Source organism: Erpetoichthys calabaricus, chromosome 5 (assembly GCF_900747795.2).
Source record: "Erpetoichthys calabaricus chromosome 5, fErpCal1.3, whole genome shotgun sequence".
In the NCBI taxonomy this organism is placed as follows: Eukaryota; Metazoa; Chordata; class Cladistia; order Polypteriformes; family Polypteridae; genus Erpetoichthys; species Erpetoichthys calabaricus.
The window spans coordinates 15,886,364-15,911,424 of NC_041398.2; the positions used below are offsets into that span (position 1 = coordinate 15,886,364).

The following is a 25,061-nucleotide window of genomic DNA, read 5'->3' on the forward strand; positions in this document are numbered from 1 at the left end:
AAAATAACATCAAGTTGAGTTTTGAAGGCCCCTAAAGTCCACCACCCTACTTAGTCACTTATTCCAAGTGTCTCTGGTTCTCTGTGTGAAGAACAACTTCCTAATGTTTGTGTGAAACTCCCCCTTAAGTTTCCAACTGTGGTAATGTGGGGCTCAATGGGTTCCAAGATGGACTAGCACCTTGTCCGGGGCTGGTGTCTACACCATGTCTGATACTGCTGGCCTCCCTCTCATGACTCTAAATTGGACTGTTTGTAGTTGAGAATATTATTTTATGGTACATGCAGTGCCCTCCACTATTATTGGGGTTAGGGGTAGGGTTCGTAAAAATTAGTAAGAAGGTTTGAAAACAAATCTGTGTTTCCTGAAGAACTAGCATCTTAGCACTGAAAACAAATGAGAAACATCTGACTTTTAACTGACACAAGTTCTTCCCAAGAAAAACAAAGCCCTCATCAAGAAATCAATATTTTGAACAAAAACACACGTGCCACAATGGTTGGCACCCCTGCATCTAATACTTTGTACAACCTCCCTTTGCCGATATATAACAATGGAGTCTTCTCTTGTAAACTTTGATAAGGTTGGAGAATACCGAACATGGCATCTGAGCCCACCATTCTTCTTTCCATAATCTCTCAAGATCATCCAGGGGGTCCTCGGCCGTTGTCATATTTAGTTCTTTGTCACGTGTCCCTCACAGGCAATGACTGCAGGTGCCGAAGGGCTTCTCTGGTGATGCTCTGCCAAGCCTCTCATCTTCAGCTCCTGCTTGTTTTTGGGAGGGCTTGTCCCCCTTCAGCATATGGAAGGCCTGCTCGGTTGGGTTGAAATCAGGTGACTGGATCGGCCATTACAGAATTTTCCATTTTGTAGCATTTTGATAAACTCCTGTGTGTCCTCAGCAGTCTGTTTGGCTCATTATCTTGTTGTGGGATGAAACGCCGTCCAGGGAGTGTGGAGTCATCAACTGGAACTCGAGCAGATCAGATGTTTGTACACACCTCAGAATTCACTTTGCCGTCAGAGGTTCCATCATCGATGAAGTTAAGTGTGCCAGTCATGACCATACATGCCCAAGCAATAACACCCCCAGTACCGCCATGTGCAACAGTTGAGGTGATCTGCTTTGGATCTTGGGCAGTTCCTTGTCATCTCCACACTTTGCTCTCCCCATCACTCTGATGAGGTTCATCTTCCTCTCATCTATCCACAAGACCTTCACCCAGAATTCTGCAGGCTCTTTGAAATCCAAACTCTACTCCGTCCATCCTGTTGTTGTGGTCTCCATCTTGCAGTGTGGCCTCCTCTGTGTTTCAGTTTTCTGCTGATAGTCCACATTGGCCCCCTGATCGCTTGCACAGGCATTTGGGGGCTTTTTCTTGACCAGAGTGAGGATTCTTCTGTCATCATCAGTGCAGGTCTTCCTTACTGAGCCCACCGGTGCATTTTTTCTTCTTCATGATATTCCTGATTTTGCTCATCCTAAGGTTTTCCCAATGGTTTGATTCTTGTTTATCAGCCTCATGATGGCTTCTTTGACTTTCACTGTCACAGCTCTTGTCCTCATGTTGAACAACGGCGACTACAGACTCCAAAGTCTAGAAGGAGGATGGGGTATCTTATGAAGGAATGAAACCCACCTGTGGTGAGGGTGGTGGTGGTGGTGGTGGTGGTGGTGGGTGCAGGGGTGGGGTGGTGGTGGTGATGTACAAAAAGAAAAGTCTGAAACTCCCCCTAAATCAGTGATTCTTGACCTTTTTTTAAGTCATGGACGGTCATTTAAGAATCTGATGACAGCTAGAAATATTCACATAAACACAACTTTGCACACAATGAACATAATGTACTCTGTGTATCGAGATGTGATTGTCTCATACGATCAGTATATGGCATACACAAAGTGTTATTAAACTATAAAGTTAACAACCTACAAAGAGAACACGGACACTCAGACCCCCTGAAACCCATCCATGGACCACCTAGGGGTCCACAGACCTCAAGTTATGAAGAACCCCGGCCTTAAATGAAAGCCTTCAGTTTAATCACATTGTCTGAATTGTTGGATTTCACATTTTAAACCTTGGAGCAGAGGGGGAAATGAAGGGAAAAAATGTGACTTTGTCCCATTTGGTGCCCAATGGAGGGCACTGGATAGGACGTGGTTGTTGCACTAAAGGGAGAAAGAGAGAGAGAATGAGAGAGGGAGAGAGAGAAACAATGGAATAAGAGAATGAGAGAGAGAGACAGAAAGACAGAATAAGAGAGAGGGACTATGAGAGAAAGAGAAAATAAAGAATGAGAGAGAGAGAAAGACAATCAAAGAGAGAGAGTGAGAGAAAGAGAAAATGAGAGTGAGAGAGAGAAAATAGAATAAGAGAATGAGAGAGAGACAGGAAGACAGAATAAGAGAGAGGGAGAGTGAGTTAGAGAAAATAAAGAGAGAGAAAGACCGACAGAATGAGAGAGAGAGAGAAAGAATGAGAGAAAATAAGAGAGGGAGAGAGAGAAAGACAGACAGAATGAGAGAGAGATAAAGAGTGAGAAAAAGAAAATGAGTGAGAGAAACAGAATAAGAGAATGAGAGAGAGAGAAAGACAGAATAAGAGGGGGAGTGTGAGGGAGGGAAAATAAGAAAGAAAGAGAGAGAAAGAGAGAAAATAAGAGAAAGACAGACAAAAACAGAGAAAGAATGAGAGAGAGAAAATAAGAGAGGGAGAGAGAGAGTGTGAGAAACAGAACAGATAGAATGAGAGAGAGAGTGTGCGAGAGAGAGAAAATAGAATAAGAAAGAGAGAGACAAAGACAGAATAAGAGGGAGAGTGTGAGGGAGAAAAAATAAGAAAGAGAGAGAATGACAGACAGAATGAGAGACAATAAAAGAGAAAGAAAACAGAGAGAAAGAGAATAAGAGAGAAGGAAGGAGAGAGAGAGAGAGAGAATGAGAGAGAGTGTGAGGAAGAAAATATTTATTGAGAGAGAGAAAGAGACAATGAGAGAGAGAGAATAAGAGAGAGAGGATAAGAGGGAGAAAGAGAGAGACAGACAGAATGAGAGAGAGAGTGTGAGAAAGAGAAAATATATATTGAGAGAGAGACAGAGAGAGTGTGTGTGTGAGTGTGAGAGAGACACAGAGAGGTCATGTGGGAGCCTGTACTGAATCGCTGCCCCCACCTCAGGATCCCAAATGTGGACCCGAGGGCAGCAGTGCAATGGGTGACACTTCAGCACCCACTCGTTTTAATAAAATGGAACAGTGGGAGGTTTTTATTTATTTATTTTTGTCAGTAGCTGGAGTGCCAGTCCTGCCACCAAGCCACGGGTTTTCCCTGCAGGGCACTGACGTAAGATCTTACAGAAACTTTCCCAATAGCAGCGTAGAGAAAAATAAGAATCACTGTGTTTCGATAAGACAGCACCTCATTTATGACAGAAAGGTGAATTTGAACACATAGACAGTATAACATTAAAACTGTAACACAATAATTACTGCACTTCAACAAGACGCACCAGCAATGCAATGAACAATAAGCTGCCTGTTTGTGTAACTCTTTTGTAAGTCGCTTTGGTGGTGGGCTGCCTAGCAGGACACTAACAGATTTAGAAAACCTGAACGTAGCCTGTGTTATTGTAGGCAGCGAGAGTCTGTGTAAAACCAGGAATTATTGGCAGTGCCATCTTAACATATGGGCGATGTTTCTGATGCCTATGTATGGGGGTCCCAGCCCACTACTTTGCCCAGGGGGCCCTATGATGCTGTTAAGTCGGCCCTGCTTATTGGTATTTCACAAATCTGTTACTATCTGTCTTCTGGTTATTTGCTGTATGGAGCCTGTTATGGATCTAAATAATGAATGGGTCTTTCTGGAACATTCGTGTGGATGGGTGTTTTGGAAAGCAAAAATTGTTCTTCTAATATGGCATCGCTCTGAAGAATCTCTCTGGCACCTTTAGTTTTAAGAGTGCACCATGTTAACTGATCTCCTCCTCCTCAGTTCAATTTCTGCCTTGTTCAAGATCATCTTATTGTCTCTTGCAGTTTCACTAAAGTCTTCTGGATGTCTTCGACTTCTCTTTTGGAAGGTCAATCAAAGCTGGGCGAGATGTGCGTCCTGTGATAGACTGGCACTCTGCCCGGGGTTGTTTCCTGGTTTGGATTCGATACCACAAGGCTCCTCTACAGCCCTCCTCGTGTCTCTATGGCATTCCCTACGGCAGCGGTTCTCAAACTGTGGGGCGCGCCCTCCTAGTAACAAAAAAGGGGGCGCGAAGATGTGAAAAAAAAAGAAAACAAGAATCGAAAATATGAAAAATCCATCTATTGAAACCAAAACAAATTAACTTAAACTAACATCTGATACTAGAAAAATAAATACAGAGTTAGATAAATGTGGATAAAAGTTAAGTAGGTATAATAAAATATGCAGCTATGATATATCATTAATTAAAAAAGAACAAATTTGTATTAGTGGGCTCCTTTCAAATAAATGTCCCGGGGTGGGGGCGCGATTAAAACTGTTATGAAAACTCGGGTCGCAAATACTTCAAGGTTGAGAAACGCTGCCCTAGGGTGCGCTATTCGGATTGTAAATGCTGCTTTGGAGAAAGTCCTTGTGAAACTTCAAGCCTGGAGTTTGGGGTTTTTGTGAATCCCTACGCATTGTAAGCAATCTGAATGGCAATCGGGGGACGGGCCGGGCCGGGACGGGCGAGCGGCTTACACGGAAGTCTGAAAGCCTGGCCCAGCGTGAATGTAGAAGCGGAGGGTGACACGCGGAGGGTGGGTGGGTAGGTAGGTGAGCTCAGCACTGAAAGTGACGGACTTGAGCAGACTGCCGCGACTCTCATTTTTCTCGTCCTTCTGATGTTCCTCTTTCCAGATTCTCCGCCCACACGCTACCGTTACCTTTCCGTCTCCCCGATATACCCGGCCTCTCGTCTCTCACCCGGTTATTTCTCACCCCGCCCGATTCTCCCGTCGCTTACCGACACTCCACTTGGTCGCCGTCGATCCTTCCCTCCAGTCGCTTACCAACACTCCTTCTCGTCGCCGTCGCCGTCGCCCCTTCTCTCCTTCTTGCAGACACTTCCTCCCTTAAGCCGTCTGACTCGGAGAGCGGAACTGCTTTCCTCGGCGAGTGCGTGGGCGCGGTCACGAGTCCCCGTCTCATGTTGATGACGTATTTTTAGGTCGCCTCGTTTCCTTTCACCGTAGTCTGGCGGCAGAACCTTCTCTCTTGTTTTGTTTTTTTTGATTTTATTCCAGGTTTTCGTCTTTTGCTCCAATTCGACTCTCGTGTTCGGATTTCTTTCGGGTCACAAGAACAAAGAAAAAGGCAGAAGGTGAGACGAAGACGGACGCGAGGGTGGATTGCGGATGTAAATAAGAGCAGGGTGACATGTTGAGGGGCTTCACATTTTGGGAAGTGTCTGGCGTTCCGGGATTTTGATGGAAGCAGGCAGGCAGTCTCTCCTTTATGAGTTTAGTGCTGCTCGTTTCAAGTCGATGTTTGGATTTTTTCTTCTCGGAGTCCCTCCTGTAGATGTTTGTGTCTCGTCCCTGTGATTCGCGCTGACATTAAGCCGTGACAGGTATTGATCTTGCTCGTGCCCATTTGCTTCGCCATTTCACCCGCTGACTTAACACTGCCTTGCCCGTCGGACTCGTGCACGCGCAGCCGTCCCCTCACTCACCGCGCGCCGCCGCCGCATTCCTGAAGTCCGCACTCGGACACAGGCGGCCCGTGCAATTCAGTGTCCTTTCACAATGGGGGGTGTCACACATTTTCACGGCTTGCCCTTTGCTTTCGTAATCTGGCCCTGCTTGCAAAATGAGCATTGGGGGTAATAAAATGTTCACAATTCCTTGAATAAGATTATAAGCAGTCTGTTATGCCACCTGAGTTACTTTTATTCTTGGACCCTTGGGGCGGAGCTGCTATGAAATTAATGAAGCTTAAACTTCAGGGCCCCTAATCCCGAGGGAATCCCGAAAGGAACATTAGACCACACCTGCATCTGTCTACAATTTAAGAAGTATTTATTTATTTATAATATTAATACTATAATTCGGTACAGAGATTTTAATCAAAATGTTACATTTATTTAATGTGTGGCAACCTATCGTGGAACAACCCCATTGCTTACCCAGACCTCATTGCTGGTTATAAAGGGGCCCGCATAACAGTTCAAGCTTCAGTGCCCCCTTTTGCTGTGGTAATGTGGTCCTGTCTGCTGCCTGCAAAATGAACACTGGAGGGACAGAAATGTGATGAATGCCTTTAATGATATTATAGAGAGTCTTTTCTAGTGCCGTCTTCTCCACTATGCCCAATAAAATATCCGCTGGAGGTGACAATCATTTCCACAGCAAGAAATTTTGCTCTGGGAGATTCAAGTCCTGTCTGAATACTGAAAGTGTAAAACTGGACACACATCTCTTTAGGAAACTTGCATGCAGTCTTTAGCAGGACATTCTTCTATGCCGCTGTCCCGTCCGCTGGAGGGGCCATGCATCTCCCCTGTTGTGGATTTGTGTCCTCTGCCTGCTACTGGGGTACGCGGTGTGTATTGGTTGGGTACAAATTGTTCAAAATCTGTTTTCTAAAATAGTTTATAGGAAGTCTTCTATAGCACTTTTGTGTCTTCTGCACCCTGCCGCAGGGTGGCACTGCAGGGGGCACTCGTTACTATGGCTGGAGCTAACCTTTGGAATTGTGTTTCCTTCCTGAAAATTAAACATTAATAGAAAGCAATATTACTCCCCATGTGTTTAAAGAAAAAAAAAAGTTCAAGAATTGTCTGTACGGTTTGTAAACATCACAGGAGTATGTTTTGGTTTTAATAGGCTTGTATTAAACAAACATAAGTTTTTTTTTTTTTGTAAAATAAAATCACACGGATATCTCCAAGCATCTTTATGTAGGCACACATTTATAAAAAATAAAAAGAAGGGTAACACTTCAGTTTAGGTATTGCAAAGGTGCAACTGTTACTCATTTCCTCTTCTATAATGAGACCTTAACAAAGGCTTCTCTTGGTCTTCATAGCACTTATGAAACATCAGCAGGTCGGGAGTGTCGACCTGCTGGTAAAAATGGCTTGATATAAGAAGGTCTTCTACTGAATACGTCATAGCAAGAGAAACAGGTCCATGATAAGCCCCTCAGACCACCGTAAAGTGAAGTTTTGTTAGTAGGGTAAATTGAACAGATGGATAAACACTTCACTGATGCTTCGTAACTGTCATGAAGACCAAAAGAAGTGTTTGTTAAGGTCATTAAAACCAAACAGTAAATGAGTAACATGTTGATGTGTGTTGGCAATACCTCCGCTAACGTGCTGCCCAAAGAAATGTATTCTGAAGATGACGGCTCACGTCTTTCATTGATGTGTTCTACATGAAGCCAGAAGTCTCCGCCGTCACACATAGTCAGCAGAGTAAAGGGAAGGTGAGACTTACAAAGTGAGGGTGGTCTGGTCACGTGTGGGCACACCTTAGTGGTTTTAAAACACATCTGGGAACATCTTAACACAAGAAAATGAAGGTATCTGTCTATCTGGTAATTAAATAGAGAGAGAGAGAGAGAGAGAGAGAGAGAACTCCTATCTATCTATCTATCTATCTATCTATCTATCTATCTAGATAGATAGATAGATAGATAGATATCTATCCATCCATCCATTTTCCAACCCGCTGAATCCGAACACAGGGTCACGGGGGTCTGCTGGAGCCAATCCCAGCCAACACAGGGCACAAGGCAGGGAACCAATCCTGGGCAGGGTGCCAACCCACCGCAGGACACACACAAACACACCCACACACCAAGCACACACTAGGGCCAATTTAGAATCGCCAATCCACCTAACCTGCATGTCTTTGGAATGTGGGAGGAAACCGGAGCGCCCGGAGGAAACCCACGCAGACACGGGGAGAACATGCAAACTCCACGCAGAGAGGACCCGGGAAGCGAACCCGGGTCCCCAGGTCTCCCAACTGCGAGGCAGCAGCGCTACCCACTGCGCCACCGTGCCGCCATCTATCTATCTATCTATCTATCTATCTATCTATCTATCTATCTATCTATCTATCTATCTATCTATCTATCTATCTATCTATCTATCGTGCATCCAGAAAGTATTCCCAGCGCATTTTCCACATTTTGTTATGTCACAGCTTTATTCCAAAATGGATTCAATTCATTTTTTTCCTCAGAATTCTGCACACAACACCCCATAATGACAACGTGAAAAAAGTTTACTTGAGGTTTTTGCAAATTTATTAAAAATGAAAAAACTGAGAAATCCCATGTCCATAAGTATTCACAGCCTTTGCTCAATACTTTGTCGATGCCCCTTTGGTAGCAATTCCAGCCTCAAGTCTTGTTGAATATGATGCCACAAGCTTGGCACACCTATCCTTGGCCAGTTTGGCCCATTCTTCTTTGCAGCACCTCTCAAGCTCCATCAGGTAGGATGGGAAGCGTCGGTGCACAGCCATTTTAAGATCTCTCCAGAGATGTTCAATCGGATTTAAGTCTGGGCTCTGGCTGGGCCACTCAAGGACATTCACAGAGTTGTCCTGAAGCCACTCCTTTGATATCTTGGCTGTGTGCTTAGGGTCGTAGTCCTGCTGAAAGATGAACCGTCGCCCCAGTCTGAGGTCAAGAGCGCTCTGGAGCAGGTTTTCATCCAGGATGTCTCTGTACATTGCTCCAGTCATCTTTCCCTTTATCCTGACTAGTCTCCCAGTCCCCACAGCATGATGCTGTCACCACCATGCTTCACTGTAAGGATGGTATTGGCCTACTGATGAGCGGTGCCTGGTTTCCTCCAAACGTGACGCCTGGCATTCACACCAAAGAGTTCAATCTTTGTCTCATCAGACCAGAGAATTTTCTTTCTCATGGTCTGAGAGTCCTTCAGGTGCCTTTTGGTAAACTCCAGGTGGGCTGCCATGTGCCTTTTACTAAGGAGTGGCTTCCGTCTGGCCACTCTACCATACAGGCCTGATTGGTGGATTGCTGCAGAGATGGTTGTCCTTCTGGAAGGTTCTCCTCTCCCCCCAGAGGACCTCTGGAGCTCTGACAGAGTGACCATCGGGTTCTTGGTCACCTCCCTGACTAAGGCCCTTCACCCCCGATCGCTCAGTTTAGATGGCCAGCCAGCTCTAGGAAGAGTCCTGGTGGTTTCAAACTTCTTCCACTTATGGATGATGGAGGCCACTGTGCTCATTGGGACCTTCAAAGCAGAAGAAATTTTTCTGTATCCTTCCCCAGATTTGTGCCTCGAGACAATCCTGTCTCGGAGGTCTACAGACAATTCCTTTGACTTCATGTCCAGTCAACTGAATTTACCACAAGTGGACTCCAATGAAGCTGCAGAAACATCTCAAGGATGATCAGGGGAAACAGGATGCACCTGAGCTCAATTTGGAGCTTCACGGCAAAGGCTGTGAATACTTATGTACATGTGCTTTCTCAATTTGTTTATTTTTAATAAATTTGTAAGAACCTCAAGTAAACTTTTTTCACATTGTCATTATGGGATATTGTGTGTAGAATTCTGAGGAAAAAAATGAATTTAATCCATTTTGGAATAAGGCTGTAACATAACAAAATGTGGAAAAAGTGATGCGCTGGGAATACTTTCCCGATGCACTGTATGTTAGTGCCTTTCATCAACAGTATCTATCTATCTATCTATCTATCTATCTATCTATCTATCTATCTATCTATCTATCTATCTATCTATCTATCTATCTATCTATCTATCTATCTATCTATCTATCTATCTATCTATCTATCTATCTATCTATCTATCTATCTATCTATCTATCTCTCTATCTATCTATCATATACTGTATATTTACTTACATTACGCCTCAAAAACTAATCTTTGCACTAAATGGACATTCAGAAAGGTCATAATGTGTCATGAATACACTGAGGGTGGCAGATGTTGTTATCTTCAAGCAGATCTTCTGTAATTCTTCTTACCCATTAATATTTAAGCACATATTTGCAGTAAATGTCCTGCAATGTCAAATTAAAAATGTGAGGATAATGAAAACTGATTTCTTCCCTAATATACTTTTAACAAACTCTCATCCCAGAATTCCTCACTCCGGTTGACTTCTTTGCTACTCTTCAGTGGCACTTAACTTGGAGAGAGGTATGTGATCATTCTTTGGATTTCAATTTGAATATTGTTAAAAACCTCCCTGGAAAGCTTTGAACTTTTTCTTTTAAACACACAGAGGTCTAACAATTCACACTCTTGAAGTTTCACTTTTTGAGGGGAAGCAGGATTCCAAAGATTAGTTCCAGGGATGGAACTGCGTGTGTCTCCTCCAGCAGACAGAACAGAGGGGCACAGGATGTCCTATTAAATATTGCATGCAAGATTTTGAAGGAGCGTGAGGACATTTTGATAAATCTGGTATTCATCTCACAAATGGTAGATAGGGGGCACACTTTGGGGTGCTGGTGGGGGCACCAAAGCAAAAGCTTAGCACCAGGAGATGGCCTTCTTAGCAGTGGTGTGCTGTTCCCACATCACAGCCTCCACTGGGACTTCATTCATCTCACTAGAGTTGGTGTGCCCTGGAGCTAAGCAGTGCCTCAGTCTTGCAGATGTAAGATCAGACCACATCTGATGGAGTATGCAGCACAGCCCCCTGGTCCAGGCTTTGGACTGCTTCATCTCTCTGCTCCTGAGTCATCAAGCTCCTGCAGATGATTCAAAATCCAGAGACGTGTCTGTCGTTCCACCAGCCGAGGTCAGCACATGTCCCTTCTCTCTTTATATCGCTGCCCTGACTCCCTGTAGCAGCACAAATTCAGTTCATATCTTTGATGGTCACCTACAAAGTAGTCGGCAGGATATGGGGACACTTGTGAAGTCCTCTCGATTACTTGTGTCTGGTGATGAGTGGCACTTCTGCCTGGTGTCAAACCTCAGTCCAGACTCTTTTCATGATTGGTGCAACGAACTGCCCACCTCCATTTGGAATTCTGAAGCATCTGCAAACCACCTATTCGGTGAACTTCTGTCAAACGGATATTACCTGTTAGGCTTTGTAACCTTGGAATGGTAACTCGCTTGCCTTTTGTTCTGAGGTCTTCAGGTGTGCTGATCAATGTCATACCCTTCTCCTGTCACACTTTGCTACTCGATGATGTTATCCTCTTTAGTAAGTCGCTGAGAAGCAAATCAATGTAAAGGCCTGGCCTCCTGCACTTGCTTTACTTGACGATCAGCATTTGAAGGAGGTTGGCGTGTTCATAAATTACTCAAGACAAACGCTGGACCGAGACTCGCTCTCTGCTTACTTCTTCTTCTTCTTGTTCTTCTTCTTCTTCCAGCTGCTCCCGTTAGATGATCCGCTGTGGTAACCCCTATGGCCGCATATTGATTTGGCAAAATTTTACACCGTTCTTAGTTGAAAGGACTTTATGCTTTGAAAATCGAGAACATTCAAAATTACATTTTAATTTTTCTTCATTTCTGAACGTCCCACCTGGCATTGGTGTTTAGGTTTAAGATGTTTTCACACCCCTGGTGCATTTCCTTTCTGCCAAATTGGATGATGATTTCTTACTTTGTTTCAGTTGCTGGGTAGTTTGGTTGTGTTTCACACAGCAGACTCTCAAAGAAACCGCCACATAATACTAAATACCCTATGGGTGTGTCATGGACTTCTTTCACTGGACAGAAAGAAAGCGTTTACCAAATAGGTTTGTATTTCAAATCTGAGAGCATCTTAGGCTAACACAGAGGCTTGACAGCATCTCAAATTTTTCATCACAACTTAGTTTGATAGTTTTTGGATGTTTGGTCACAATTGGAAGATATCCATGAAAGGTGCTAATTCTACAATAATTCTATCGCTTATATTTTGACAGATAAATCAAAGCCTCCTCCGCAGCTCCCATGGCCATGTGGTGAGGGCTTGTCCATGAGAGAAGGGAATCATAGAACAGAATAGAAGACACGTGGAGAGAGAGAGAAGAGTTTTACACAGAGCATGGCCTCGGCGAAAAAAGATGGCATGGACGAAAGGCTGCCCCGCGTTAAAGAAGAGGACTGTGAGTGGGGGACAGCACCGGAGGATTTGCGCGTGAAGCTGGAGGACTGTGAAGGGGGAATTTCCGGTTTTAAAGAGGAGGAGTGCCAGTGGGAGATTGTCGAAGTTAAAGTCGAGGATTTCGCAGTCGGTCCTGAACTTCAAAGGCACGAAACCGGGGGGAAGTCGTTCAAGGAAGACGTGGGGGAAGAATCTCATTCCAGCTTACAGCCCCCGTTCACTCGCACAGGACAACCGGCTACCCAGCCGAATCCTTTGGAGCTGAAATCTGAGGTAGCCGAGTTTGAGGAGAAAATCGCAGGAGGAAATGAGGGGGAAGTGGAAGACCTGCAGTCATCTTGGAGTGGTGGAATAAGTAAGTAATGTGATTAATCATGCCAGAAAGTTAAACTGAGAACATTTACAAAGACTTCTTATGGCTTCTCTGGTACTCTTAGGAGGTAGAAATGAGAGTGAGATACGCAATTGCTTGAATTTGAATTGGTATCTGTTGTGTGGGTATGTGATACCTAATAATAGCTGACCTCAGAAATAAAATGCTGCAAACGTTACACTAAATGTAAAACTGTCAAAGGTGCCAGGCATGTTTCTTTCTGTATATAAAGCTGTGATTGTAGTAGTCAACCACTGTAGCAGCCATCCATCCATCCATTATCCAACCCGCTATATCCTAACTACAGGGTCACGAGGGTCTGCTGGAGCCAATCTCAGCCAACACAGGGCACAAGGCAGGAAACAAACTCTGGGCAGGGTGCCAGCCCACCGCAGGGCACACACGCACACACTAAGGACAATTTCAGATCGCCAATGCACCTAACCTGCATGTCTTTGGACTGTGGGAGGAAACCCACGCAGACACGGGGAGAACATGCAAACTCCACGCAGGGAGGACCCGGGAGGCGAACCCGAGTCTCCTAACTGCGAGGCACCACTGTAGTATGTTTAATAAAAATGATCACAATATATCTTGTGTGTTTTCTCAGTGGTGCTGCAGTTATGGTCCACATGTTCAAAAGACAACACTAAACCTTTACCTCTGTACAGTTAAATCTACTGGAGCGATTTTTGGTTAAAATAAACAGACCTCGGTCGCATTTTAATGCTGTACCAGGTTTCGTTCAGGTTGACTGATTCACCTTTGGGGGTGTCCTGTCCATAGACTCGCATCCCCTCGCACAAATAGATTTCTAAAATCTGTGTCTGTGTGACCCTTTTTTTTTTTTTTGGTGGGGGGGGGGGGTTGCCAGTCCATCTCAGGCCACATCATCCACAACACACTCACATTGGGCCAGTTTAGAGTCACCAGTTCATCTAACCTGAAAGTCTCTCGAGATTTGAAAGAAGAATTGGCGTCTCCTAAAGAAAAATCAGTGCAGTCACATAGAGAGTGTGGCACAGTGGGCACAGAATTTGACCCTGCGGCTCTAGAATCATGAGACAGCTGTGCTAAACACCACACTACCGTTTAACACTAATTCAAGTGTGTGGATTAATGTATTTCATTACCATAATACAGACTCAGTTCTTATACCAGCTTAAAGCATTAAGTGAATTACAAGAAAGAAGAAAAAGCTCAAAATCATGAGCCATAATGCCATTCCTGTTCGTTATCTGCCCACCCAAACCCATTCTTGTCACTTCACGGCTCGTTGTGGTGGTGGTGAGTGATGGCAGAATATGACAAAACTCTGGTGGTTAGTCCATCACTGAAGATGATGAGTCCATTGCAGAGTCTTGTTAAAGATCTGGAGGATTGAAATCAGAGGAGCGATGAGAAAATGAGGCATAGGAAGAGCGAGGAGGCCATAGTTGATCACTGAACATGGAGCAGCTTGAGCTTGAGAGAGTGGCATAATCCTCATGAAAGCTGCACTTTGTCAGATGCTATTCATGCACTTCCTTCACCCGGTGTCACAGGCAGCTTTTTGAAAGTGAGCAGGTATCGGCCTGTGAATGGATGCCAGTCCATTGCAGGGCACATTGGCACACACACACACACAGACATACAAACTCAGTCACATCAGATGGTAATTAAAGCAGCAGGCACATCTTTGAGGTATGAGAGGAAGATGGAGAAACTGAACAGAGAGGAGCTGAGCAGGCCAAGTCCACACACATAGCGGACAAGCCAGGAGTCAAACCTCAATGGTAGGCAACAACAACAAACCAGCATGACAGATACCTCTTTTTATAGTAATGTATTTATATAAAATAATAATACCTAAACTGTTCATATTGTTCTAGATTTCCCAGAGGATTTCAGCCTCTCAGTGTCTTCATTTGCTCAGACGTCTCTTCAGTGCAGACTGCAACAGGACAAGGAGAAGATGAAGAAATCAACAAGAGGATCGGAGAATTTGACAGCAGTCTCTTTCCAATGTAGTTCCTTTCCTGCTGCCAGACTAATACAGACAAAAGCCATCACCACAGAAGAACATCAAGGTCAAAATGCGGACCAAGAGGCTGTATATGCCAGCCAAGGGTGTGAAAAAAACATTTAAAATCAAATCTGACTGTAACGATGAGCCTGTCCATTCAGTTCAGAAGCCACAAGCCTGTTCTGAAAGTGGCAGTCTGTTTGCACACAGAAACAGTCTTCAAGTACTTAAAAGAGTTCACAATGGAGAAAAAACACCCTGCTGTCAAGTGTGTGGCAAACAATTCCCCAGTAACAGTGCTCTTCAGCGGCACATGCATGTTCATACTGGAGAGAAGCCATACAGCTGTGCCAAATGTGGCAAAAGCTTTTCACGTAACAGCAGTCTTCACAATCATTCAAAAATTCACCTGGGAGAAAGGCCTTATCGCTGCTCTGAATGTGGTAAAGGATTCTCGTTTTTAGGTAATTTTCATGACCACTTAAGAATTCACAGCGGAGAGAAGCCTTACTGTTGTAGTGAATGTGGCAAACGCTTTATACAAGGAAGCAGCCTGCGGAGACACATCCGAACTCACACTGGAGAAAAACCTCACTGTTGTTCTGAATGTGGAAAGCAATTTTCTGATGGGAACGCGCTTCAGAGACACAAACGAATTCACACTGGAGAAAAGCCATATTGCTGTTCTGAATGTGGGAAACAATTCTCTGACAGTAGCGCACTTCGGCAGCACACCAGAATTCACATTAGAGAGAAGCCATATTGCTGCTCTGAATGTGGGAAACAGTTCTCTTACAGTAGCTCTCTTCGGAAACACCGACGAATTCACACTGGAGAAAAGCCATATTGCTGTTCTGAATGTGGTAAAGGATTCACTGTGAGTAGCAATCTTCGGCAACACGAACGAATTCACATTAGAAGAAAATCACATTCCTGTTCTGAAAAGTAGCTTTCTTCAGAGTCCCACAAGGTTTCTTATTGGTGAAAAAACATACTGCAGTTTAGAATGTGGCAAACAAAGCTGTAATTGTAGCAGTCTGCAAAGAGTGATGCAAGTTTGTACTGGAAAAAGGCCATGTTCTTGTTCTGAATGTGGCATACAATTATTTGACCATAACACTCTTTGGGAGCACACACAAATTCATGAATTCATACTGGGCATAAACGATATTGCTGATCTGAATGTGGGAAATGATTATCTGCCAGTAGCTCTTTTCAGCGGCACACTTGAATTCATAATGAAGGGAAGCCATATTGCTATTCTATATGTGGCAAATGATTTTCTCAAAGACGTTGCTTTCACTATGTTTCGGACACTTAAACTGGAAAGAAAAAAAAATTCAGAACTAAGCTTGTTGTGGGGAAAAAAAAAAGAAACAACTGAAACAGTGCTGGCTGCAATGGGCTGGCGCCCTGTCCAGGGTTTTTTCCTGCCTTACACCCTATGCTAACTGGGATAGGCTCCAGCTGACCCCTGTGCTCCTGATCAGGATGAAGCGGGTTCAAAAATGACTGACTGACAGAAACTGTGCTGGGCTACTGAGATCAGCAGGTCTCATAAAATTTGACCTTCCAGGACTTCTTGTCTCCCTACCAATTTCCATCACTCCACGAACTGCAGGAAGAGGCAGCTTTGGGAACAACGGAGGTGTCACAGCAAGGACTTGTTGTAAATCTGCATGAATAAGAGAGGGAGATGTTCCGACTGAAGCGTGACTATTAGTACATAAAACTCCTCGGGAAAATTTCACCCTAAAGGAGAATCCATACTAGCGTTCTGAATGTGGGGAAACGATTCTCACAAATGGGTACACTTCAGCAAGACATTAGAATTCATACTGGACAGAAACTGGATTCAGAGCGGTCCTATGGCTTTACTCCATACTTCAGCAACTAACGAATGGGCAAATAATGTTAAGGTTCCATTTGGCTTGTACTACCTTGTTTTCTTGTCTGTTTAAACAAATCTGAGTTATTCTGTGTACTAGTAATTAGTAAAGTTTAAAATTGACTTTTACCTGTGCACTTGTCACGAGTGAATAGCATTTCAATTTACTTTACTGACTCAATTCTTTCAAACTTTCAATGGATATCCATAACCGGGTTTTTTCACATCTCTCAATTGGATATGCTGCTAATTTACGTTAAATGCTTTAATATGAATGTGAATTTCCCCTTGGGGATTAATAAAAAATATCTATTAATTATATAGTGCATTAGATAGATGAAAGGCACTATATAATTGATAGATAGATAAAAGGCACTATATAATAGATAAAATCTGTCTGGGATTGGTTCCTGCCTTGTGCTCTGTGTTGGCTGGGATTGGCTCCAGCAGAACCCCGTGACCCTGTGTTTGGATTCAGCGGGTTGGAAAATGGATGGATGGATGGATTTTATCTATCTATCTCGCCAACTACACTAAAATTAAACTCCGTCTGTCTGACTGTTTAATCCTGCCTACTACACTAAAATGAAAATCTATCTATCTATCTATCTATCTATCTATCTATCTATCTATCTATCTATCTATCTATCTATCTATCTATCTATCTATCTATCTATCTATCTATCTATCTAGTTAAAAAAAAAAAAACCTTGATCCTGAATGTCGCCTGTTCTCTTTGGAGGAAGTGCGCCCTCGTGTGGCGAGTCACGAGTGTCGGCTTTAAATTTCAAGCGCACGCTCACAATTAAACTCTTTGCCGATGCGGCAGGCTGAATTTGAGATTCACCGCCCCAGGGCTCCTCATTACGTGACTGAAGCTAAGACTTGCAGGTTGCTGGCATTGAGATTACGGAAATCTGATGCTTGTATAACTATTTCTATTTAATAATAAATCCGGAACCTTAAATAGCAACCCATTGAACATAAATAATGATTTTGTGATGTTTTATTCTGAATTATTTAATGTAAACTCTTTTTGGATAAGTTGTCACTTCCAATGCTTTCAGCTGATGATGTAACTGCGCTGGATTCCCCAGTTATGTCATCAGAGCTTAGGGAGTCCCGAACTATCCCTGGGGGTCTGTTGGGTTGCCTCCAGAGGTCATTTCTGCTTTCTGGAATCAGCTAGCCAACGTCATACGTGCAGATGTTGAACTCTGATATTTATTTTCCACCAATTTAGACACTTTTAATTAATTCAGCATGGATCACCCTAATATTAAAGCAAGGCAAAGCACCATCTGACTGTTCTGTCGCCCAAACTCCCTGATGAGTCCTGAGGCAAAGGTGTTAGCAGGACTTTATGTTTTAGAGTTAAAACTTACAAGGGTTAAAGACTAACGGCAAGAATATTCATTCAAAAACGAAAACTAAAATTTTTTTTAGAAAATTATTACTTTATTTCAGTTAGTCTTTCCAGCTACTTTAATAGTTTCATTTAGTTGTAGTTTTTCATTTCAGTTTTAATTATTTTATTTCAGTTTACGAAAATGTTTTTTTAATAATAGTTAATTCATTAACTATAATAACCTTGGTGTCCACTGGTCTGTGCTATAAATTTGTTTTGTGTATGATTCCAATAATTTTGATCATTTTTATTGTCAAAATTGCTGAATTGACACATTTCCTATTCAAATACAGGGGTCAGGGTCGTTCTTAGCAGTTTGGGGGGCACTATGCAGTTCAGAAATGTGCAGGCCCTGGATTTCAAGCCCCGAATTGGGGGGGGGGGATCCCCCCTTGAGCTCAGGAAGGTGTTCTAATAAAATATCCGGAAAAGGCCTTAGATGACCAGTAGGCCTACATGTACGCTTGTGTGTATGCAAAGTGGTAAAATATTGATTTTGATCTGGTAAAGGTCAGTAATATAGGGATAGTTCATGATTTTATGGGGATTTCTCTGAATGAATCCGAAATGAATCCCTAAAATTAACGTTTGCTATAGTGCATTTGGCAACGTTACAATGGCGTGACAATATTATTAGGGATTCAGGTGAAGATTGCAATTTGGATAATAAATTACCATCGTTAATAAGACTAAGAGATGCACTGAACTGAATTTCCTGGGACTGGCACAGACTGCTGCAGTGCCAGGGGCATGACAGGGGGCCACAGCCTGACCAAAAAAAAAAAAAAAAATTGTAAGTCGGGGCCCTACGCGGATGCGTAAGAACGTCCCTGTAGGGGAGAAACGCTGGGTGCAGCAGCGACGAGTCTCCCCTCCTCTCGGACTGCGCTTTCCACACACACAGGGTTGATGCACCTGCCTGTCGCTGTCTCTCTATGTGTCACCAACATAAGGTTTGCAGACACGTTTATTGTACACCCTGACCTTCCACTGTCTGGCTAATATTTTTAATGAATGTGTGTGACAGATTTAGTGTTGCTGATCGGACAGAAAACGGCAGTGAAAAGGCACAAGGCGTGGCAGACAGTACCGTGCCGTCCTGAAGGGGGCGCATGTGAGCCCAATGGGTGCTGTTATTCTACATGCAGAGGCGACACGAGAAAGTCAAGTGCACAGCTGCGGGCCGTTAATCTTTATTTTATGCTCCAACTGACTGCCACAATGGAAGATTATATATCTGAGCTTAAAAATGTCTCAAAAGTGAACTTTCAGGCAAAACAGCAAGTGATAAATAACGGACGATCAACGCCGGAGCTAAATGGTTTGCTGCAAACTATGGGACAACTCAGACTAAGAAAAAAATAAAATAAAACAATCCTCTATTTAAAAACTAAATTTTGACCTTAAATAATTTTTTTTTCTTGTTATCCTTTTGTTGAACAGTCTGTATGAAAATTGATTAAAGCATCAGAATTAAAAGCTTTTAAAAACAACTAAATATTTCAATTATGGTCAAAATTGCAGTCCGTTTTTTTGTACACCACTCTATACTTTCTTTTGTATTGAATGAGTTTGAATTGTGGAATTGCAGCGGCGAGTTTAAAACACGTGGAGGGTGAGGAGCAAATGCGCTCTCTCCGCTCTCTCTCTCCGTTCTTTATCAGCCAAATATGCGCCTTACCTGTCTATGTGTGTGTAAAGAATGCTGATGAGATAAGAGACATCACCGGGGGGGGGGGTATTTTTTGTACGTGGATTACTCGTTTAGCCGGATGTAATTGTTGACGATTTGGCCTGATCCTGGATCTGTTGGTTTTTCGAAACTCTTGCTGGAAGTGTTGTCATAGCAACACATCGAAATCCTCAGACCTGCTCGATATAAACAAGGATTAGCTCACACACGTAATCCGTGACGGTGCGTGGAAGTCATCCAGTCAGGGCTTCACTGTCCATGAATGAGCAACCAATTCAAATCGGTGCGCAAATTATAAGACGAGAATTTCACATAGAGAGGGGTTTGCGCGATCGGCAAGATCCTTTATTGCTCCCGGAGGAAATTCTGTACGAAAGATACCGCTTTAGGCGAGGGGGAATATTGTACCTCAAAGATTTATTAGCACCTTATATTCGAAGTCAAACTCGGCGAAGTCGGGCTCTCACAACCACACAGACAGTAGGCATTGCTTTGAGGTTTCTTGCAAGCGGCACTTTTTTATATACTGTAGGCGATGCGGAACATCTATCGAAAAGTGCAGTTTGCCAGGCAATTCGTAAAGTCTGTTTGGCTCTGAAATATTTCCTTTGGGTTGTCATTGTGTTTCCTGGACACCTGCGTGTGCAGACAATAAAAGAGGCGTTTCATGCCATTGCAGGTAGGTAATACACAGGCTAAAACACCCACAGTTCTGTGAAGAATCTCACAATCAGCCTAACATTCTCATTACCAGGATTTCCAAATGTGATTGGGCACATGGGACTGATCAGAGTGGAGTTTGATCAAACATTATTTGGAAAATGTACCTCTCCTCCTGATGAATAATCAGACACAGTGTCTTCATCAGATATTTGACCTTCATCAATATCTCGTTGGTCAGACACAGGTTCAAGGGATATGACATTCCCTGCAACTGACCCAACAAAAGAAGAGGGCTATATGGAACATACCTATGGCACACATGGAGGACAAATATATGCAATGACCATCCTTTACCTGAAATGAAGTGACCACTGCATCCTGCCACTGGTTCTGAGGAGGAGCTTCCCCCTGGAATGCCCTCAGAAACAGGGCGATGGGCATTTTGCTGGAGAGCCAACTCTTCTGCAGGGGTTAGGTCTGGACCGCGTGGACCTCCACCTGTTTTTTGCTTGTCTGCCTTCTTATTATCTTTAAAATTAATGTTCTTTACATTATATATGATTCTTTATGTCAACAATTCTTTAAATAGTTATATACCAATATTTACCAGTTTGAAGTATATTCTTGTACTTCACTTTAACCTGTTCTCCTGTTCTCCTTGTGCTCACGTTTGATCTGGAATTATGACATATTAAATAATAATTAATCTGACACATAGGGAATGAAACGCTGCTTTCAGTAAGTACAATGCACACTGCTTAGCGTTTAATTTGTCGGCCACTTTTTGCCAGCTGTCTTTTCTGGTTTGGGCTGCTTTTGCAGTGTTACCCCTTGTGCTTAATAAATCTTGAAATTCTTCATGTCCTTCGAATGAAAGGTCTTGCGCCGTGTGTGTGGAAACAAAATGCGCCTGTTCTTTCGTCATTTTGTTACAGCCTATCAAAGACTTGTTGATCATGTTTTCTAGACTCAATATATATGGGCTTTTCACTCAACGCGGGCGCGCGCATTCATCTCGTATGATTAGATCCAGCTCGACTAATCTAACACACGGCTGTGTTTGAAAAACCGACCTATCTGGATGAGTGTCACCGGCATTAACTCATCCAAGATGAGGCACCTGATCTCGAGCGACGTACGAAAAATACCCCCCAGTAATCAATGTGCAGGCTGCCAACTGAATAGTGAATAAGCGACTCTTTTCTTATATATAAACATCAATGCATGGAAGTGTGAGCGTCTGTCCGGCCTTGAAGTGAGAGGTGGAGTTGGGGTAAAGGCTCCACCTCCGAAGAAAGACAAAGTCGTTTAGCCGCTAATACAGAAGCAATGCCAGTATGCTGGTAAAATGAAGCTTCCTAGGAGAAAGATGTTTATTTATCTATCTATCTATCTATCTATCTATCTATCTATCTATCTATCTATCTATCATATAGTGCCCTTCATCAACAGTATATCTATCTATCTATCTATCTATCTATCTATCTATCTATCTATCTATCTATCTATCTATCTATCTATCTATCTATCTATCTATCTATCTATCTATCAGACTTTTCCTTCCTACAAGTCCATCTGTTATGATTTGGCTGATTCTCCATTATCTGCCCTTGCATTGAGTTTGATGTCATTATCATTCTTGTTATTTGACTCTAGCATGTCATTTAAAGCTCATATTACAAAGTTGTACAAATCAGGTTTCTTCCATCTTAAAAATGTTGGGAAATTAAGGCGCTTTCTAAATAAGTAGGATTCTGATAAATTTATTCCTGCATTTATTTCTAGTTGCTCTAATCCTCTACTGCAATGCGGTGTTCACTGGATGTTCAAACTGTTCTTTATACAGCCGCCAGTTAATCCAAAATGCTGCTGCAAGAATTATTACAAGAACAAGAAAGTATGAACACTTAACTCCAGTCCTTAAATCCTCACACTGGCTCCCGGTTAAGTTTAGGGCAGATTTCAAAATCCTCCTTTTAACATATAAATCATTAAATAGCTGAGGTTCAGTTTACTCATCTGAACTTATCATAACTTACAAACCAGAGCACACATTAAGATCTCAAGATGCCAGTCTGCTTGTGATTCCGAGGATTAATAAAATAACAGTGGGAGGTCGAGCTTTGAGTTACAGGACCCCCCTAAACTGTGGAATGGTCTGCCTGCTACTATAAGAGATGTCCCTTCGGTCTCAGCTTTTAAATCCCGACTGAAGACTCACAACTTTAGTTTAGCACACCCTGACTAGAGCTGCTGATTAACCCTTTAACCGCCAACTCCCTAAATATTCCCCACGCCAGGCGAAATCTGAACAATTTTCGTTTTTTTACTTTTTTACATTTTTTTTACATTTTTTACATTTATTCAAGCAGTATTGACCACTAAATGTTGTGCAAGTTCTAGAAATGGGCAAACACATAATAAAGCACAAAATGTACCTTTTCTCAGGCTTCTGGATTTATTGTCAACTACAAAAACGGAACAGTCAAAAGTAATTCAAAAGTCAAAAGTAGTTCAGTCAATCATAGTTTCATTCCCAGTATTTGAGTTTGCTGTGCCACAGGCCAAAGCAGGGAACTGCACAAAGTCCTGGATTGCTGGGACACTTTGAGCAGAAGGTCTTGACGTCTCTACGCTGACCCTTCTTTGAACAGACATGACAGCGTTTTTCTGAAAGTCCAAAGTCCTTACATTCATCTGGCAACACTGCTGAAATACTACTCATAGGATCCTCTTTGCCAGTGTATACACGAAATCTATAAATGTAACCTGAATTCTCAGCTAAGCAAAACATCTTGATACCAAACCGTGCCCTTTTCAATGGTAGATACTGTCGAAACTGTAAGCGGCCCTTCCACGACAATAAACTTTCATCAACTGCAACTGACGGTCCTGGCATGTAGGGCAACTGAAATGCTTCAAATAAATGATCAATCAAAGGACGTAACTTGAACAAGCGGTCGCGGTTTGGATCTTTCTTATCTGGCTCATTTCTGTTGTCATTCAAATGAAAGAATTTCAGCAGCAAAGAGAATCGGTTACGTGTCATGACAGCTGCAAAAATAGGTGTTGCATACATAGGATCTGTAGACCAGTACATCTCAATATCTGGTTTTCTGATTATTCCCATCAACATCAAAATCCCAATGAATTTTTTCATTTCGTTTTCATCAGTGTCAAACCAAGCACGAGCACGGGAATGTGGAGGTAAATTGGGATTTTTCTCAATAAACTGTGCTGCATACAGATTTGTCTGATGAACAAAATGTCTGATCAAATCAGGTGACACAAACAGCTCATAAAACTGCTCAGCAGTGTAATTGTTTACATCAACAGTAAAGCCACACGTTGCCTCAAACGAATGCAGAAAAGGTAGTTCACCACGGGCAGCAGTCCAGTTGAGATGCTGGGGATACACCCACTCAGCGCCATCATCCGATGCGTCTTCATTCACAGTATCATGCAGCGCACGTTGCTGCTCATCATTGTCGCTAAAATCTTCTTCAGAACTGCTACAATCATGATCAGAACTGTCCAAAATCGCCTGCAAAGCCTCACTTGAAGTCAGTTTACGTTTCGCCATATTCACAGCTGTTACATGTGAATCACGTCACATGACCGGCCAAAACAACCACAGACTTGTCGAAATACAACGTAGTAATAATACCCACGCCAAACCGTCAGTTATACTACTTGCCAGGCATTCATATAACCACAGGCAAATGTGCCGGATAATTCCGGCAGTATGGCGTTAGCAATAAAACAACGGTGCCGGATATATCCGGCAGAGGGCGGTTAAGGGGTTAACTGTACAGACTGCATCTCTGTTGTTAGTCATTAGCACTAAAACATAAGTAACTTTATAGTTAGAATTTGTTACCAACCCTCACCATTCTGTTTCTCTTCTCAGTACTCAAATGTGGCACTTGGTGCCCACGGCCCACCTGCCAAGCTGTTTTGCCTGCCTAAGGTAAAGTCATCCCTGATGGAGGATCACAGGAATCATCAGGTACAGAGGGGACCTTTCATCGGATTGGCCAATAGGGGAGGCAGCTTGAGAGCTGAGGTCTCCAGGACTCTGAATAAATCCAAATCATATTATGTGAAATCTACTGTTAAATTCTGCTCTGTACTTGTAATATTTTTATTTTTATACTGTATTGAGGATTTGTTCTGTTCTGTGTATTGTATTGTATTGACCCCTTCTTTTTGACACCCACTGCACACCCAACCTACCTGGAAAGAGGTATCTCTTTGAACTGCCTTTCCTAAGCTTTCTTCCATTTTTTCCCTACAAGGGTTTTCTTGTCTTTTTAGAGAGTCAAGGCTGGGGGGCTGACAAGAGGCAGGGCTGTTAAAGTCCATTGTGGCACTTGTTGTGTGATTTTGGGCTACACAAAAATAAATTGTATTGCATTGTATTTACTGTATATTCTTATCCACATCACCCATGAATATTAAAAGGAGCAGCGTCCCCAGCCCTGATCCCCGCTCAACTCCCCTTTTTACAGATTCCTGCCCCCATAACCCTTGTCTTTCTGTGTTTCTGCCCATTCAAGCAGCACTTGAAGCTGTGCAGAAGAGAACAATCAGGTGCATCCTGGGAATGAAGGGCATGTCTGACTGTGACACACTCAAGAGAATTAAACCTGTTTAGTCTCAAGCAGAAGAGACTTCATGAAGACCTCATCTAAGTATTCAAAATCCTCAAAGGCAGTGATAAAGTTGATCCAGGAACATTATTTCAGCATAACACTAGAATTACCAGTGTAGATCTGGCCCACCTTAAATCACTTCTTAAATCCATTCGCACCTCTCCCTCAGCGTCTTTTGTCATCTAAATGTACTGATAAAGACAAGCTGCCAGCAGCCGGCTATTCCATCCCCTCACCGACTTAGAACGTGCAAGAACTTCTCCCAGCTCATGCTTTGATTGATTATCT

At 43.0% G+C, this 25,061-nt stretch overlaps 3 protein-coding genes across 3 annotated transcripts in view; 1 reads left to right on the forward strand and 2 right to left on the reverse strand.

Annotated features, from left to right (window-relative positions):
• The window catches only part of LOC114641593 (zinc finger protein 383-like), a 175,347-nt gene that overhangs the window by 134,475 nt on the left and 15,811 nt on the right, over positions 1-25,061 (reverse strand). The window lies entirely within an intron of this gene.
• Positions 1-25,061, reverse strand: part of LOC114641597 (zinc finger protein 420-like) — a 51,459-nt gene that overhangs the window by 10,592 nt on the left and 15,806 nt on the right. The window lies entirely within an intron of this gene.
• Positions 5,198-16,447, forward strand: LOC114641598 (zinc finger protein 239-like). Its single transcript, XM_028790636.2, has 3 exons — positions 5,198-5,343; positions 11,907-12,443; positions 14,333-16,447. The coding sequence occupies exon 3, from the start codon at positions 14,537-14,539 to the stop codon at positions 15,413-15,415; it is 879 nt and encodes a 292-aa protein (XP_028646469.2). The 5' UTR covers positions 5,198-5,343; positions 11,907-12,443; positions 14,333-14,536; the 3' UTR covers positions 15,416-16,447.